The sequence below is a fragment of the Balaenoptera ricei genome, chromosome 1 (genome assembly GCF_028023285.1).
Source record: "Balaenoptera ricei isolate mBalRic1 chromosome 1, mBalRic1.hap2, whole genome shotgun sequence".
NCBI classification, from domain to species: Eukaryota; Metazoa; Chordata; class Mammalia; order Artiodactyla; family Balaenopteridae; genus Balaenoptera; species Balaenoptera ricei.
The window spans coordinates 49,696,439-49,716,571 of NC_082639.1; the positions used below are offsets into that span (position 1 = coordinate 49,696,439).

The 20,133-nt window shown below is 36.0% G+C and overlaps 1 protein-coding gene across 4 annotated transcripts in view; it reads right to left on the bottom strand.

Annotated features, from left to right (window-relative positions):
• The window catches only part of OMA1 (OMA1 zinc metallopeptidase), an 82,063-nt gene that overhangs the window by 20,218 nt on the left and 41,712 nt on the right, over positions 1–20,133 (bottom strand). The window contains exon 8 of one of the 4 annotated variants that reach the window (XM_059898853.1): positions 8,436–8,529. The exons of the other annotated variants lie outside the window; for them this stretch is intronic. Within the exon in view, the coding sequence (XP_059754836.1) occupies positions 8,467–8,529 (63 nt within the window). The 3' untranslated portion in view covers positions 8,436–8,466. The remainder of the gene's footprint in view (positions 1–8,435; positions 8,530–20,133) is intronic. 4 annotated transcript variants of the gene reach the window in all.

Consider the following 20,133-nt stretch of genomic DNA (forward strand, 5'->3'; position numbering starts at 1 on the left):
TCATCTATACCACTGGAATAATTAGGAAAAGACCTCAAATAAATATAAAGAAAAGACAGTTTTGCCCATTTTTGAATCAGGATTTTGTTGTTGCTGAGTTTTAGAAGTTCTCTATATATTCAGATATTAATCCCTTATCAGATATATGATTTGCAAATATTTCCTCCCATTCTCTGAGTTGTCTCTTTTTATTCTGTGGCTGGTGTCTTTTGATGCAATTTTTTTTTTTTTTTTCATGAAGTCCAATTTGTCCATTTTTTCTTTGGTCAACTGCACCTTTGGAGTCACAGCTAAGAAATCACTACCAAAACCAATGTTGTGAAGCTTCTGCCCTATGCTTTTTTCTAACAGTCTTATTGTTTTGGGTCTTACACTCAGGTCCTTAAAAATTTTTGAGTTAGTTTCTGTATATGGTGTTATGGTGTTATGTAAGGGTCCAGATTCACTCTCTTGTATGTGGATATCCTGCTTTCCCAAGCACTATTTCCTGAAAAGATTGTTCTTTACCCATTTTCCACCCTCGACAAAAAAATGATTTGACCATATGTGTGAGGGTTTATTTCTGGGCTACCTATTCTATTCTATTAGTCTATATGCCTTTCATGCTAATACCATATTGTTTTGATTACTGCAAATTTGTAGTTAGTTTTGAAATCGGGATGTGTGAGCCTTCTAAGTTTTGTTCTTTGAAAAAGACTGTTTTGGCTATTCAGGTCCCTTAAGATTGCATATGAACTTTAGGATGGGTTTTTCTATTTCTGCAAAAAAGAAGTCATTGGAATTTTGATAGGGATTACATTGAATTTGTAGATTCGTTTGGGTACTGACATTTTAACAATATTAAGTTTACAATCCATAAACACAGGATGTTTTTCCATTCATTTATGTCTTCTTCAAGTTGTTTCAGAAATGTTTTGTAGTTTTCACCATATGAGCCTGTCACCTCCTTAGTTAATTCCCAAGTCTTTTATTCTTGTGGACGCTACTGTAAATGGAATTATTTTTGTAGTTTCCTTTTCAGATTGTTCACTGTTCATGTATAGAAATACAACTGATTTTTGTGTGCTGACTTTATATTCCACTACTTTACTAAATTCGTTTATTAGTTTAAACAACTTTTTTTGTAGAGTCTTTAGGATTTTCTACATACATGATCATATCATCTGCAAACAGAGATAATTTTACTTCTTCCTTTAAAATTTGGAGGCTTATTTCTTTTTCTTGCTGACTAGAAACTTCCAATACTTTGTTGAATAGAAGTGAAAGTGCGCATCCTTGCCTTGTTCACTATCTTAAAGGAAAAGCTTTCAGCCTTTGCTGCTGTGGGTTTTTCATATATGGTTTTTATTGCAGTGATGGAGTTTTCTTCTTACCTCTATTTTGTTGCATGTTCCTTATCATGAAAGGGTGTTGAATTTTGCCAAATGCTTTTTCTGTATCAATTAAGATAATCATGTGGCTTTTTTCCCTCATTTTGTTGATACAGCATATCACTTTAATTTTTATATGTTGAACCATTCTTGCATTCCAGGGATAAATCTCATTTGGCCATGGTGTATAATCCTTTTACTAGGCTGCTGAATTATATTTGCTAGTATTCTGTTGAGAATTTTTACATCAATGTTCTTAAGGGATATTGGTTAGTAGCTTTTTTTCTTATAGTGTCTTTGTCTGGATTTGGTATTAGGATTACACTGGCTTCACAGAATGAGTTAGGAAGTGTTCCCTCCTCTTCAGTCTTATGGGAAAGTTTGAGAAGGACTGGTATTAATTCTTCTTTAAATGCTTGGTAGAATTCATTGGTGATGCTGTCAGATCCAGGACTTTGCTCTGCTGGAAGATTTTGATTACTGATTCTCAGTCTAATAACTAGTCACCCTTACTACTGCTTTTACTGTGTCCTATAACTTTTGGTATATTATGTTTTCATTTTCATTCATCTCTAGTATTTATTAACTTCCCTTGTGATTTCTTCTTTAAATTCATTGGTTGTTTAAAAGTATATTGTTTAGTGGAGGCTAAATAATATGTTACTAAACAACCAATGGATCACTGAAGAAATCAAAGAGGAAATCAAAAAATACCTGGAGACAAATGAAAATGAAAACATGATGATCCAAAACCTGTGGGACACAGCAAAAGCAGATCTAAAAGGGAAGTTTATAGTGATACACTCTTACCTCAGGAAACAAGAAAAGTCTCAAATAAACAACCTAACCTTACACCTAAAGAAACTAGAGAAAGAAGAATAAACAAAACCTAAAGTTAATGGAAAACTGATGAATTCATAAAAGTGCTAACAAAAGATCAAGATGAAAAAAACATTAATTACATGGGAATGAGTTAACTGATGAGGATGATTATAATTTTTGTGACTTTCTGTTTGGAAAAAAAAAAAGAGACTGTCAAACGTTAAATAAATAAATTTGAATTCTAAAAAAAAAAAACAAAAACAAAAAACCCAAAGTTAGTAGAAGGGAAGAAATCATAAAAAAGATCAGAGCAGAAATAAATAAAATAGAGACTAAAAAAAAATTAGAAAAGATCAATGAAACTAAGAACTGGTTCTTTGAAAAGATAAATAAAATTGATAAACCTTTAGCCAGACTCATCAAGAAAAAAAGGGAGAGGACTCAAATCAATAAAATTACAAATGAAAAAGGAGAAATTAAAACTGACACCGCAGAAATACAAGGGATCATAAGAGACTACTACAAGCAACTATATGCCAATAAAATGGACAACCTGGAAGAAATGGACAAATTCTTGCAAAGGTACATCTTTCCAAGACTGAACCAGGAAGAATTAGAAAATATAAACAGACCAGTCACAAGTAATGAAATTGAAACTGTAATTAAAGATCTTCCAACAAACAAAAGTACAGGACCAGATGGCTTCACAGGTGAATTCTATCAAACAATTAGAGAAGAGCTAACACTTATCTTTCTCAAACTCTTCCAAAAAATTGCAGAGGGAGGAGCACTCCCAAGCTCATTCTACGAGGCCACCATACCCTGATACCAAAACCAAAGATATCACAAAGAAAGAAAATTACAGACCAATATCACTGATGAACATAGACACAAAAATCCACAACAGAATACTAGCAAACTGAACCCAACAATACATTAGAAGTATCATACACCATGATCAAGTGGGATTTATCCCAGGGATGCAAGGATTTTTCAATATCCACAAATCAATCAATGTGATACACCACATCAACAAATTGGAGAATAAAAACCATATGATCCCAACAGACACATGAAAGAATGCTCAACATCATTAATCATTAAAGAAATGCAAATCAAAACTACAATGAGATATCATCTCACACCGGTCAGAATGGCCATCATCAAAAAATCTACAAACAATAAATGCTGGAGAGGGTGTGGAGAAAAGGGAACACTCTTGCACTGTTGGTGGGAATGTAAATTGATACAGCCACTATGGAGAACAATATGGAGGTTCCTTAAAAAACTACAAATAGAACTACCATACGACCCAGCAATCCCACTACTGGGCATATACCCTGAGAAAACCATAATTCAAAAAGAGTCATGTACCAAAATGTTCATTGCAGCTCTATTTACAATAGCCAGGACATGGAAGCAACCTAAGTGTCCATCAACAGATGAATGGATAAAGAAGATGTGGCACATATATATAATGGAATATTACTCAGCCATAAAAAGGAATGAAACTGAGTTATTTGTAGTGAGGTGGGTGGACCTAGAGACTGTCATACAGAGTGAAGTAAGTCAGAAAGAGAAAAACAAATACTGTATGCTAACACATATATATGGAATCTAAAAAAAAAGGTCATGAAGAACCCAGGAGCAAGATGGGAATAAAGATGCAGACCTACTAAAGAATGGACTTGAGGATACGGGGAGGGGGAAGGGTAAGCTGGGACAAAGTGAGAGAGTGGCATGGACATATATACACTACCAAAGGTAAAATAGATAGCTAGTGGGAAGCAACCGCATAGCACAGGGAGATCAGCTCAGTGCTTTGTGACCACCTAGAGGGGTGGGATAGGGAGGGTGGGAGGGAGGGAGATGCAACAGGGAAGAGATATGGGGACATATGTATACGTATAACTGATTCACTTTGTTATAAAGCAGAAACTAACACACCATTGTAAAGCAATTATACTCCAATAAAGATGTTAAAAAAAAACCCATATGATCATCTCAATAGATGCAGAAAATCTTTTGATAAAACTCACCCACTTATGATAAAAACTCTCCAGAAAGTGGGCATAGAGGGAACATACCTCAACGTAATAAAGGCCATATATGACAAACCCACAGCTAACATTATACTCAATGGTAAAAAGTTGAAAGCATTTCCTCTAAGATCAGGAACAGGACACGGATGTCCATTCTTGCCACTTTTATTCAACAGAGTTTTGGAAGTCCTAGCCATGGCAATCAGAGAAGAAAAAGAAATAAAACGAATCCAAATTGGAAAAGAAGAAGTAAAACTGTCACTGTTTGCAGATGACATGATACTATACTTAGAAAATCCTAATCATGCCACCAGAAAACTACTAGAGCTCATCAATGAATTCAGTAAAGTTGTGGGACACAAGATTAATATACAGAAATTGGTTGCATTTCTATACACTAACAATGAGCTATCAGAAAGAGAAATTAAGGAAACAATCCCATTTACCATCGCACCAAAAATAATAAAATACCTAGGAATAACTAGGAATAAACCTATCTAAGGAGGCAAAAAACCTGTACTTGGAAACCTTTAAGACGCTGATATAAGTAACTGAAGATGACACAAACAGATGGAAAGATATACCTATTTTCTTGGATTGGAAGAATCAATATTGTTAAAATGACAATACTATCCAAGGCAATCAACAGATTCCATGCAATCCCTATCAAATTACCAATGGCATTTTTCACAGAACTAGACAAATAATTTTAAAATTTGTATGGAAACAAAAGAGCCCAAATAGCCAAAACAATCTTGAGAAGGAAGAACAGAGCTGGAGGAATCACACTTCCTGACTTCAAACTATACTACAAAGCTACAGTAATCAAAAACAGACATATAGATGAATAGAACAGGATAAAGAGCCCAGAAATAAATACATGCATTTATGGTCAATTAATCTATGACAAAGGAGGCAAGAATATAAAATGGAGGAAAAACAATCTCTTCAGTAAGTGGTGCTGGGAAAACTGGACAGCTACATGTAAAAGAATGAAATTAAAACATTCTCTAGGGGATTCCTGGTGGTCCAGTGGTTAGGGCTCGGCGCTTTCACTGCCATGACCCAAGTGCAATCCCTGGTGGGGGAACTAAGATCCCGCAAGCCGAGTGGCATGGTAAAAGAAAAACAAACAAGCAAACAAGGCAAAAAAATCCCCATTCTCTAACACCATATACAAAAACTCAAAATGGATTTAAGACTTAAATGTAAGACCAGATACTATAAAACTCCTAGAGAAAAACATAGGCAGAACACTCTTTGACAGAAATCACAGCTATATCTTTTTGGATCTGTGTCCTAAAGTAAATAAAAGCAAAAATAAACAAATGGGGCATAATTAAACTTAAAAGCTTTTGCACAGCAAAGGAAACAATTGGCAAAACAAAAAGACAACCTACAGAATGGGAGAAAATATTTGCAAATGATATGACTGATAAGGGATTAATATCCAACATATATAAACAGCTCATACAACTCAGTATCAAAAAATCAAACAACCTGATTAAAAAATGGGCAGAAGAACTGAGTACATTTTTCCAAAGAGGAAATGTAGATGGCCAGCAAGCACATAAAAAGATACTCAACATCACTAATCATCAGGGATATGCAAATCAAACCCACAATGAGTTATGACATCATACCTGTCAGAACAGCTATAATCAAAAAGAACACAAATAACAAATGTTGGTGGAGAAAAGGGAACACTCCTACACTGTTGGTGGGAATGTAAATTGGTGCGGCCACTGTGGAAAACCTCTGTGTGGCAGTTTCTCAAAAAACTAAATATAGAACTACCATATGACTCAGCAATTCCACTCCTGGGTATATATCCAAAAAAAAACCCCCCAATAATTCAAAAAGATACATGCACCTCAATGTTCATAGCAGCATTATTTACAATTGCCAAGATATGGAAACAACCTAAATGTCCATCAACAGATGAATGGATAAAGAAGATGTGGTACATATATATAATGGAATACTACTCAGACATAAAAACAAATGAAATAATGTCATTTGCAGCAACATAGAGGCAATTAGACATTATCATACTAAGTGAAGTAAGTCAGAAAGAGAAAGACAAATATCATATGATATCACTCATATGTGGAATATAAAATAGGACACAAATGAACCTATCTATGAAACAGAAACACAATCACAGATATAGAGAACAGACTGGTGGTTGACAAGGGGGAGGGGGTTGTGGGAGGAATGGAGTGGGAGGTTGGGGTTAGCTGATGCAAGCTTTTATATTTAAAATGGATAACAACAAGGTCCTACTGTATAGCACAGAGAACTATTCTCAATATCCTATGATAAACCATAATGGAAAAGAATACAAAAAAAGAATGTATATATATGTATAACTGAATCACTCTGCTGTACAGCAGTAATTAACACAACACTGTAAATTAACTACACTTTAATTTTAAAATAAATAAATAAATAAATGCATTAGTCTCCTAATTACATTTAAAAAAACAAGATTTGAAGTTACAAACCAAGGTTACAGTAATACTAACTTTTATACTAATAGTTGTTTTTTTCCTTTAAATACATGTCTCTTGAATCATGTAGAAAACAAACAAAAAGTACAGTTACAAACCACTGTTACAATAATACTTTTACAACTGCCCATGTTTTTACCTTTATTAAGATCTTTATTTCTCCATACAGCTTTTGTTCTGTTTTGTTCTGGTTTTTTGTTTGCTTTTTTGGCCATGCAGCATGTGGGATCTTAGTTCTCCAACCAGGGATCAAACCCGCGCCCCCTGCCCTGGAAGCGTGGAGTCTTAACCACTGGACCACCAAGGAAGTCCCTTCATACATCTATGAGTAACTATCTAGTATCCATTCATTTCACCTTGCAGGACTCCCTTGTACATTTCCTGCAGGGCAAGTCTAGTGGTCACAAACTCCCTCAACTTTTGTTTAACTGGGAATGTCTTCATTTCTCCCTCATTTTTGAAGAACAGTTTTGCAGGATATAGGATTCTTGGTTGACAGGTTTTTTTTTCTTTTAGCACTTTGAACATACTGAGCCCTGTCTTCTGGTCTCCATAATTTCTGGTGAGAAATCTGCTGAAAATCTTATAAAGGATCCCCTGAATGTGATGATTTGCTTCTGTCTTGCTGTTTTCAAGATCTGGTCTTTGTCTTTGCCTTTTTAAAGTTTGATTATAATGTACCTCAATGTGGGTCTCCCTGTTCATCTTCCGTTGGAGTTCAATGAGCTTCTTCGATGTTTATGTTTATGTCTTTCTTCATTTTAGGTAAGTTTTCAGCCATTATTTCTTCAAATATTCTCTCTGCCCCTTTCTCTCTCTCTTCTCCTTCTGGGATTCTCACAATGTGTATGTTGTCCACTTGATGGTTCCCACAAGTCCCTTAGGCTCTGTTTGCTTTCCTTCAATCTTTTTTCTTTCTGTTCCTCAGCCTTAATAATTTCTATTGTCTTATCTTCAAAGTTCACTGATTCTTCTGCCTGTTCAAATCTGCCTTTGAATCTGTCTTGTGAATTTTATATTTCCATTACTGTATTTTTCAGCTCCAGAATTCCTTGTTGGCTTCTTTTTAGGTTTTCTATCTCTATATGGATATTTCCATTTTGCTGATAATCACTTTCTTGACTTCCTCCACACCTTCCTTTAGTTCTTTGAGCATCTTTAGGACAATTATTTTAAAGTATTTGTCTAGTATACCTGTCATTAGGTTTTCTTAAGGGACAGTTTCTGTGGATTTACTATTTTACTTTGAATGGGCCATACTTTCCTGTTTCTTTGTATATCTTGTGCTTTTTGGTGAACACTGGACATTTGAATCTAATAATGTGGTAACTCTGGAAATCAGATTCTACCCCTTCCTCAGGGTTTGCTGGGTTTTTTGTTGTTTTGTTACTGTTTGTTTGTTTGTTTTGCTGTAGGCTGTCTCTGTGCTGAGGATCAGCCTGAGGTGTAAATTTAATGTCTTCTCAGGTTTTTCCTAGCATGTGTGGTCACTTTCTAAATCTCCCCATGTATGTATTCGTTTTTAAATGCCCCAGTCTTTAGTGTCTGGCTCCCAAAAGAAAAAATAAAAAGGGAAAAAAGGAAAGGGGGGAAGGGCACTGGACACTTAAATCCTCTGAAAGTCACTTCAGCCAGGAGGGGAGGGGCTTGCAATAATGGAGGGAGGTGCAACAATAATGGCTATCTACCTCTTTGCATCTGTGTGATCAAAAGCAGCATTCAGTGATCAGAGCACAGATCCCTGATATTTGGAGGACAGGGTCCTTTTTGGTCAGCTTCTCCCTAGGGAGGGAAAGAGTTAGACCACACTTCCAATGTTCCAACTTTTCCATGGCTGCCCAAAGACTGGCTTCTGTCTCACCTGACTCAGAGCACTAACAAGACCCAGCATACACTAGATGCCTGGTAACCAGTGAGAACCAAAATGACAGAGTGAACTAGCACACAAGCAGTCACCACAGCCCCTCCCCCCAGCTCAACACAGAGTGAGCAGGCAAAAAAAAAAAAAAAACTCCCAGCTCCCAGCTTCTCCTTCCTGGCTCTCCTCCCTGGGGATAGGAGGTGAAACCCATATCTAATGTTCCTGCATTTCTGGGAGCTGCCAGAGGGACTAGCTACTGTCACACCTATCTCAGAGCACTGACAGGCTCTGGAATACTTTAGATGCCTGGGGAGCACTAAGACCAAAGACAGAGGTTTGGACTAGCCTGAATGTTTGAGAAGTTACCCAAAGTCTTTGACTGGGCCGATTGGTAAGGATCTTCTCCTGTACAAGGCCAGTCTGTGAAGACTGGAGGAAGTGGTTGTTTTTTCCACTGTGAAGATACCAGTACAAAACATCAAGAAAAATGAAGAAACAGGGAAATAAGCCCCAAAAGAACAAGTTAAATCTCCAGAAACCAACCCTAATGAAACAGATACATGATTTACCTGACAGAAAATTCAAACTGACCATCATAAAATTGCTCATCCAGATCAGGAGAAATGCATGAACTGCAACCAAGAGATAGAAAATATTAAAGAGTACCAAACAGAAATCTTGGAGCCGAAGAACACTATAAATAACTGAAGAATTCACTAGAGGGGTTCAACATCAGGCTAGATCCAGAAAGGATCAGTGAACTCGAAGACAAGTCATTAGAAATCATCTAGTCAGAGAAGAGAACAAATAATAAAAGAGTGAAGAAAGCTTAAGGAATTTATGGGATATTATCCAGCAGCAGACCAATATATACATTATAGGAGTCCCAGAAGGAGAGAGAGATAAATGGGGCAGAAAGCTTATTTGAAAAAATAATAGCTGAAAACTTCCCACTTCTGGAGAAAAAAATAGATATCCATATTCAGGAAGCCAAGCACACTCTAGAAAAGATGAACTCCAAGAAATCAACACCTAGACACATTATATACCAATTTGCCAAAAGTCAAAGACAAAGAGATAAGTTTGAAAGCAGAAAGAGAAAGGTGAATCAATATGTAAAAGGGCACCCCATAAGACTGTCAGTGGCTTTATTCAGCACACATACTGCAGGCTAAAGGGAGTGGGGTTATATATTCAAAGTGCTGAAAGAAAAGAAATGCCAATGAAGAATACTATAGCAAAACTGTCCTTCAAAAATGAAGGATAAAGACTTTCTCAGACAAAAAAAGCTGAGGGAGTTCATCACCACTAGACCTGCCTTACAAGGAACACTAAAGGGAGTTCTTCAAGTTCAAGCAAAAGGACTATAAACAGTAATATGAAAGCAATGAAACTGTATAACTCACTGGTAAATGTAAATATATAGACAAATAAAGAATATTGTAATATTCTACTAGTAGTAGGTAAATCATTTTAATTCTTGAATAAAAGTCAGTAGTATCAAAAATAACTAAAAGAGTATGTTAATGGATGTAAATATAAAAATATGTAAATTGTAATATCAATAACATAAGTGTGTAGAGGAGAAAAAGTAGAATGTAGAGGTTTTGTATGCAAATGAAGTTAAGTTGTTATCAGCTTAAAATAGACTGTTACAACTAGAAGATGTTTTATGTAAGCCCTATGGTGAAAACAAAGAAAATACGTGTAGAAAATATATAAAAGAAAAAGAGAAAGGATTCAAAGTATATCAATACAAAATATCAAAGAAACATGAAGACAGCCAGAAAGGGAAAGGACAAAAGTTCTACAAGATAGACCGAAAGCAACAAAATAGCAACAGAAAGACTTTTCTTATCAATAATTACTTTAAATGTAAATGCATTAAAGTCCTCACTCCAAAAATAAAGTGTCTGAAAGAATGAAAAAACAAGATCCAAATATATGCTATCTACAAGAGACTCACTTTAGTTATAAGGACACAGATAGGCTGAAAGTGAAGAGCTAGAAAAAGATATTCCATGGAAATGGTAACCAAAAGAGAGGGAGGGTGGTTATACTTAGAAATAGGCTTTAAGACAAAAATTGCCACATGAGACAAGGGCATTATATAATGATAAAAGGATCAATAAACCAGGAAGATTTAACAATTATAAATATACATGCACCCAACATCAGAGCATCTAAATACATAAAGCAAACACTGACAGAACTGAAGAGAGAAGCAGCAATACAATAGTAGCAGAAGACTGTAAGTTCGTACTCTCAATAATGGATAGAACATCCAGACAGAAAATCAATATGGAAACAGTGACTTTGAACAACATGACAGACCAAATGATCCAAAAGACACATACAAAATATTCCACCCAACACCGGAATACACATTTTTCTCAAGAGCACATGGAACATTCTTCAGGATAGAACACGTTAGGTCACAAAACAAGTATCTTTTCCAGTCACAATGAAACGAAACAAGAAATCAATAGCTGAAGGAAAACTAAATATTCATAAATGTGTGCAAATTAAATAACATATTCCTGAACAACCAGTGGGAAAAGAAGAAACTGAAAGGGAAATCAGAGAATATCTTGAAACCAACAAAAACAAAAATACTACATACTAAAATCTATACAATGCAGCATGAGGAATACTAAATGGGAAATTTATAGTAATAAACATCTACATTAAAAAAGATCTCAAATAAGTAACCTAAGTCTACATCTTAAGGAATTATAAAAAGAAGAACAAACTAAGCCCAAAGTTAGCAGAAATTAGAATACAATAGAGATTATAATGGTAGAAATAAACAAAATAAAGACTAGAAAAGAAATAGAAAAAAATAACCCAACAAACTAAGAGCTGACTGAATCAGTAATAAATAAATCTCACAACAAAGAAAAGCACAGGACCAGATGGCTTCACTGGTGATTTCTACCAAACATTTAAAGAAGAATTAATGTGAATCCCTCCCAAATTCATCCAAAAAATTGATGAGAAGGGAACACTCCTAAACTCATTTTACAAGGTCAGCATTGCCCTGATACCAAAGCCAGCCAAAGACACTAAGAAAATTATAGACAAAAATTCCGGATGAACATATTAGATGCAAAACCTCTCAACGAAACACTAGCAAACCAAATTCAATAGCACATTAAAAGAATAGCATATCATGACCAAGTGGGATTTATGCCTGGGATGCAAGGGTGGTTCAACATACAAAAATCAATTAATGTTATATACTTCACTAATAGAATGAAGGATAAAAATAACATGATCATCTCAATAGGTACAGAAAAAGCATTTCAAAAAATTCAACACCCTTAAGGAAAAAAATCAACAAACTAGAAACAGAAGGAAATTACCTTACCATAATAAAAGCTATATATGAAAAAACCCCAGAGAACATCATATTCAACAGTGAAAAACTGAAAACTTTTCTCTAAGACCAAGAACAAGACAAAGATGGGTTCAAGATGGTGGAGTAGAAGGATGTGCACTCACTCCCTCTTGTGAGAGCACTGGAATCACAACTAACTGTTGAACAATCATCAACAGGGAGACACTGGAATTCATCAAAAAAGATACCCCACATCCAAAGACAAAGGAGAAGCCACACTGAGACAGTAGGAGGGGCGCAATCCCATAACCACTGGGTGGGTGACTCACAAACTGGAGAACACTTATACCACAGAAGTCCACCCACTGGAGTGAAGGTTCTGAGCCCGTCAGGCTTCCCAACCTGGGGGTCCAGCAACAGGAGGAGGAAATCCAAGAGAATCAGACTTTGAAGGCTAGCAGGATTTGACTGCAGGACTGAGGGAAACAGAGACACCACTCTTGGAGGGCACACACAAAGCACTGTGTGCATCAGGACCCAGGCGGAAGGAGCAGTGACCCCACAGGAGAATGAACCAGACCAACCTGCTAGTGTTGGAGGGTCTCCTGCAGAGGCGGGTGGGGGGCAGCTGTGACTCACCGTGGGGACAAGGACACTGGCAGCAGAACTTCTGGGAAGTACTCCTTGGCGTGAGCCCTCCCAGAGTCCACCATTAGCCTCACCAAAGAGCCTGTAGGCTCCAGTGCGGGGTCACCTCAGGCCAAACAACCAACAGGGAGGGAACTCAGCCCCACCCAACAGCAGACAAGCGGATTAAAGTTTTACTGAGCTCTGCCCACCAGAGCAACACCCAGCTCTACCCACCACCAGTTCCTCCTAACAGGAAGCTTGCAGAAGCCTCTTAGATAGCCTCATCCACCAGAGGGCAGAGAGCAGAAGCAAGAAGTACTACAATACTGCAGCCTGTGGCATGAAAACCACATTCAAAGAAAGATAGACAAAATGAAAATGCAGAAGACTATGTACCAGATGAACGAACAAGATAAAACCCCAGAAAAACAACTAAATGAAGTGGAAATAGGCAACGTTCCAGAAAAAGAATTCAGAATAATGATAGCGAAGATGATTCAGGACCTCGGAGAAAGAATGGAGGCAAAGATCGAGAAGATGCAAGGAATGTTTAACAAAGACCTAGAAGAATTAAAGAACAAAGACCTAGAAGAAGTAAAGAACAAACAAACAATGAATGAACAATGCAATAGCTGAAATGAAAAATACACTAGAAGGAATCAACAGCATAATAACTGAGGCAGAAGAACGCATAAGTGACCTGGAAGACAGAGTGGTGGAAATCACTGCTGCAGAACAGAATAAAGAAAAAAGAATGAAAAGAAATGAAGACAGCCTAAGAGACCTTTGGGACAACATTAAACGCAACAACATTCGCATTATAGGGGTCCCAGAAGGAGAAGAGAGAGAGAAAGGACCCGAGAAAATATTTGAAGAGATTAGAGTTGAAAACTTCCCTAACATAGGAAAGGAAATAGCCACCCAAGACCAGGAAGAACAGAGACTCCCAGGCAGGATAAACCCAAGGAGAAACATGCCGAGACACATAGTAAACAAACTGGCAAAAATTAAAGACAAAGAAAAATTATTAAAAGTAACAAGGGAAAAATGACAAATAACATACAAGGGAACTCTCATAAGGTTAACAGCTGCTTTCTCAGCAGAAATTACAAGTCAGAAGGGAGAGGCACAATATATTTAAAGTGATGAAAGGGAAGAACCTACAACCAAGATTTCTCTACCCAGCAAGGATCTCATTCAGATTCAATGGAGAAATCAAAAGCTTTACAGACAAGCAAGAGCTAAGGGAATTCACACCACTAAACCAGCTCTACAACAAATGCTAAAGGAACTTCTCTAAGTGGGAAACACAAGAGAAGAAAAGGACCTACAAAAATAAACGCAAAACAATTAAGAAAATGGTCATACGAACATACATATCGACAATTACCTTAAACATGAATGGATTAAATGCCCCAACCAAAAGACACAGGCTTGCTGAATGGATACAAAAACAAGACCTCTATATATGCTGTCTACAAGAGACCCACTTCAGACCTAGGGACACATACAGACTGAAACTCAGGGGAGGGAAAAAGATATTCCATGCAAATGGAAATCAAAAAAACGCAGGAGTAGCAATACTCATATCAGATAAAATAGACTTTAAAATAAAGAATGTTACAAGAGACAAGGAAGGACACTACATAATGATCAAGGGATCAATCCTAGAAGAAGATATAACAATTATAAATATATATGCACCCAAAATAAGAGCACCTCAATATATAAGGCAACTGCTAACAGCTGTAAAAGAGGAAATCGACAGTAACACAATAATAGTGGGGGACTTTAACACCTCACCGACACCAAGGGACAGATCATCCAGACAGAAAATTAATAAGGAAACACAAGCTTTAAATGACACAATAGACCAGACAGATTTAATTGATATTTATAGGACATTCCATCCAAAAACAGCAGATTACACTTTCTTCTCAAGTGCACACAGAACATTCTCCAGGATAGATCACATCTTGATTCACAAATCAAGCCTCGGTAAATTTAAGAAAACTGAAATCATATCAAGCATCTTTTCCGACTACAGTGCTATGAGATCAGAAATCAATTAAAGGGAAAAAACCGTAAAAAACACAAACACATGGAGGCTAAACAATACGTTATTAAATAACCAAGAGATCACTGGAGAAATCAAAGAGGAAATCAAAAAATACCTAGAGACAAATGACAATGAAAACATGACAATCCAAAACCTATGGGATGCAGCAAAAGCAGTTCTAAGAGGGAAGTTTATAGCAATAAAATCCTACCTCATGGAACAAGAAAATTCTCAAATAAACAATCTAACCTTACACCTAAAAGAACTAGAGAAAGAAAAACAAAGAAAACCCAAAGTAGTAGAAGGAGCTAACACCCATCCTTCTCAAACTCTTCCAAAAAATTGCAAAGGAAGGAACACTCCCAAACTCATTCTACGAGGCCACCACCACCCTGATACAAAAACCAGACAACGATACTACAGAAAAAGAAAATTACAGACCAGTACCACTGATGAATATAGATGCAAAAATCGTCAACAAAATACAAGAAATGGAATCAACAACATATTAAAAGGATCATACACCATGATCAAGTGGGATTTATCCCAGGGATGCAAGGATTCTTCAATATACGCAAATCAATCAATGTGATACACCATATTAACAAATTGAAGAATAAAAAGCATATGATCATCTCAATAGATGCAGAAAAGCTTTTGACAAAATTCAACCCTTTTTGATAAAAAAGTTATGATAAAAACTCTCCAGAAAGTGGGCATAGAGGGAACCTACCTCAACATCATAAAGGCTATATACGACAAACCCACAGCAAACATCATTCTCAGTGGTGAAAAACTGAAAGCATTTCCTCTAAGATCAGGAACACGACAAGGATGTCCACTCTCACCACTATTATTCAACATAGTTTTGGAAGTCCTAGCCATGGCAATCAGAGAAGAAAAAGAAATAACAGGAAGTCAAGTTGGAAAAGAAGAAGTAAAACTGGCACTGTTTGCAGATGACATGATACTATGCACAGAAAATCCTAAGGATGCCACCAGAAAACTACTAGAGCTAATCAATGAATCTGGTAAAGTTGCAGGATGCAAAGTTAATGCACAGAAATCTCTTGCATTCCTATACACTAACAACAAAAGATCAGAAAGAGAAATTAAGGAAACAATCCCATTCACTACTGCAAGAAAAAGAATAAAATACCTAGGAATAAACCTACCTAAGGAGGTAAAAGACCTGTACTCAGAAAACTATAAGACACTGATGAAAGAAATCAAAGATGACACAAACAGATGGAGAAATATACCATGTTCTTGGATTGGAAAAATCAACATTGTGAAAATGACTATACTACCCAAAGCAATCTACAGATTCAATGCAATCCCTATCAAATTATGAATGGCATTTTTTACAGAACGAGAACAAAAAATCTTAAAATTTGTATGGAGACACAAAAGACCTCGAGTAGCCAAAGCAGTCTTGAGTGATAAAAACGTAGCTGGAGGAATCAGACTCCCTGACTTCAGACTATACTACAAAGCTACAGTAATCAAAACAATATGGTACTGACACAAAAACAGAAATATAGATCAATGCAACAGGATAGAAAGCCCAGAGATAAACCCACACACCTATGGTCAACTGATCTATGACAAAGGAGGCAAGGATATACAATGGAGAAAAGACAGTCTCTTCAATAAGTGGTGCTGGGAAAACTGGACAGCTACATGTGAAAGAATGAAATTAGAACACTCCCTAACATCATACACAAAAATAAACTCAAAATGGATTAGAGACCTAAATGTAAGACCAGACACTATAAAACTCTTAGAGGAAAACATAGGAAGAACACTCTTTGACATAAATCACAGCAAGATCTTTTTTGACCCACCTCCTAGAGTAATGGAAATAAAAACAAAAATAAACAAATGGGACCTAATGAAATTTAATAGCTTTTGCACAGCAAAGGAAACCATAAACAAGATGAAAATACCACCCTCAGAATGGGAGACAATATTTGCAAATGAAGCAATGGACAAAGGATTAATCTCCAAAATATATAAACAGCTCATGCAGCTCAATATTAAAAAAAAAACAAAACCCAATCCAAAAATGGGCAGAAGACCTAAATAGACATTTCTCCAAAGAAAACATACAGATGGCCAAAAAACACATGAAAAGCTGCTCAACATCACTAATTATTAGAGAAATGCAAATCAAAACTACAGTGAGGTATCACCTCACACTGGTTAGAATGGGCATTATCAGAAAATCTACAAACAACAAATGCTGGAGAGGGTGTGGAGAAAAGGGAACCCTCTTGCACTCTTGGTGGGAATGTAAATTGATACAGCCAGTATGGATGGAGAACAGTATGGAGGTTCCTTAAAAAACTAAAAACAGAAGTATCATATGACCCAGCAATCCCACTACTGGGCATATACCCAGAGAAAACCATAATTCAAAAAGACACATGCACCCCAATGTTCACTGCAGCACTATTTACAATAGCCAGGTCATGGAAGCAACCTAAAGGCCCACCGAAAGACAAATTGATAAAAAGATGTGGTACATATATACAATGGAATATTACTCAGCCATAAAAAGGAACGAAATTGGGTTATCTGTAGAGACATGGATGGATCTAGAGACTGTCATACAGAGTGAAGTTAGTCAGAAAGAGAAAAACAAATATCTTGTATTAACGCATAATATATGTGGAACCTAGAAAAATGGTACAGATGAACCGGTTTGCAGGGCAGAAATAGAGACATAGATGTAGAGAACAAACATATGGACACCAAGGTGGGAAAGCGCGGGGGATAGAGGGGGGTGGGGGGATGAATTGCGAGATTGGGATTGACATACATACATTAATATGTATGAAATAGATAACTAATAAGAACCTGCTGTATTAAAAATAAAATTAAAAAACAAAAACAATAAGTGAAATAAGCCAGTCACAGAAGGACAAATACTACACAATTCCACTTATATGAATGAGGTATTTAAAACAGTCAAATTCACAGAAGCAGAGGGTATATGGTGGTTACCAGGAGCTAGGGGTAAGGAGAAATGGGAAGTTGCTATTCAACAGGCATAAATTTTCAGTTATGCAAGATAAACAAATTCTACAGATCTGCTGTACAATATCATGGCTATAGTTAACAGTAATGTATTATATACTTAAAATTTTGTTAGGAGGGTAGAGCTCATGTTAAATGTTCTTACCACAATAAAAAAAGAAAAAGAAGTGATAATTACAGATCAAAATACAAATATTTTTAAAATAAATATTTAGCCCATCACAAGCATAACTTGCTTGCCTCAGTAAAAATTATGGCAAAGTAAGGAATTTGTGTTTATCAAGTGTCTATAAGTACATAAAGATAGAAAGAATGAGACTTTCTAGACAACATTTCCTTTTTAAAAGAGAACTAGTAATGGCCACAGCTGTTCAAAGGAAACATAAGAAAATATGTTTTAGTAAAATACATTGGTCCTGGAATACTTTTTGAGACATTATGCTGGGGTAATGGGAAGAGACTGGGTTTTACAACCAGAAAGACTGGGTTCAAAATACCAGTTATTTATTTTATTTAAATAATAATCACTTACATGATACTATGTTACAGATATTAATTCATTATATTAACTCATTTAATCATAACAACCTCATGAAGTAAATCCTATAATTACGCTCATTTTACAGATCAAAGAAACCAAGGCCCACAGAGGTCAAATAATTTGCTAAGGTAACACAGCCAATAAGTGACAGAGCTACAATTTGAACCCAAGGAGACCGATTCCAGAGTGTGTGACCTTGGGCCAATAATTTAGTCTGCAGGAGTCTCGAACTTATCTGTAAAAATGAAATTAAAGCAGTGGATCATTGGGATTAAATGTGGTAACTCTTGTAAAGTACCCAGCCCAGAATCTAGAACATAGTAGACACTATTTTTACTCTTCTTTTCCCCTGGTGAGCAACCACAGGCCTATGGTTATTGCAGGATCCTCAGTACGATCATAAGTGATGATGTCGTGAATTTACAACTAAAGAAGGATCTAGTTTATTCAGCCTATAATATCAATATGCAAGAATGAGCATTAGGGGATATATTAATTGACAATTTGCTACTATTCAACTAAAAACTCATATTCATAAGAGTACAATAGTATAAGAGCTATTCTTATAATCTGAACACTTCCCAAGATCAAAACAATATTAGAGAAAAATATATGATTAGACCTAGACCTAAGTACACCCTACCTGTAGCCAAAATTTTCATTAGAAGTACAAAGAAGAAAAGTGTCTCTGAATTGTGCTCTTTCTATTCACCTAGACTCTCCAACCAAACTCCTGCCAGCCATCACCCTCTCCAAGAGGTAAATTCTGACACTAGCAGTTCTGAATTTTTTTTTGGAATGGCATTAACACCCTACACTTGTCCCAGTCATTCTGGCATTCTCTCCTCTATTCCATGTAGACATGTGGTAAATAAAACAGCCATCTGAAATAATACTACAAAGGACTGTGGTCTCGAGAAGGGTAACTGGACTCCTAGATGTAGAAGAATACACTGAGGCTATTTTAAAATTAGATTTAAAGGAACTAAAACAGGTATAAAAATGGTCATCTTAGGGGCAATACTGCAGATGGCCAAAATTGTTCCTAGCAGGTTAAAGTATGATAAAAAGTTCCATTTCAGAAATAGAAGGGAAAAACTTTACTACATGTGAGCCCTTTGACAAGTTACTTGCTTTCTCTATCCCTCAGTTTCATACGTAAAAACGAACCTATACTTCACAGGGTTGCTATGAAGATTAAAAGAGTTAGCATATTTAAAACACTCAGAACATGTGCAGCACATAAAGAAATGTTAACCAATATTATTATCATTGTTGTCAAAATCATCATCAGTATTATCAGCACTACAGTAATCACTGTCATCATCATCTACCAGGGAACTAGTTTGTTTCAGTCTCTCACTTTAACAGGTTCATTTTCCCAATACTGCTGATGGATGACATTGCCTGTTAAAGCTCACTTTACTTCTTGTCTAAACAACATTTTTCTAGTCAATAATTAAAAAGAGCTCTTTTCCAACTAAATGTGATATAGTCTTGGGATGGTTACAGCTAAACCATCCTCAATATATGCCAATCTCTCTTATTTAAAAAGAAAGAAAAAACTTTGACTTATCAAAACTATCTTAAGTACCCTAACAAAGAGGAAAAATGAGACTGCCATTATTTTATAATTCATTTCATTTTAAAATTTTCTGCGTCTTTTGATTTCCAACATGTCAGTTCATCATCAACATAATTTTAATAGATTTTCATGTATTTATTTTTTTTCTCTATCCTAAAGTTTTATCATAAGATTCAATACTAGTGCTGAAATCATAGGAACTAAAAACATTAAACACAAAAGCTTGTCTCATTTCTCTAGGTGGAACAATTAGGTTCAAAATGAGATGTAATGCATAATATTTGCATTATGAAAGTTTACTTCATAACACACCAAGTAAGTGAAATGT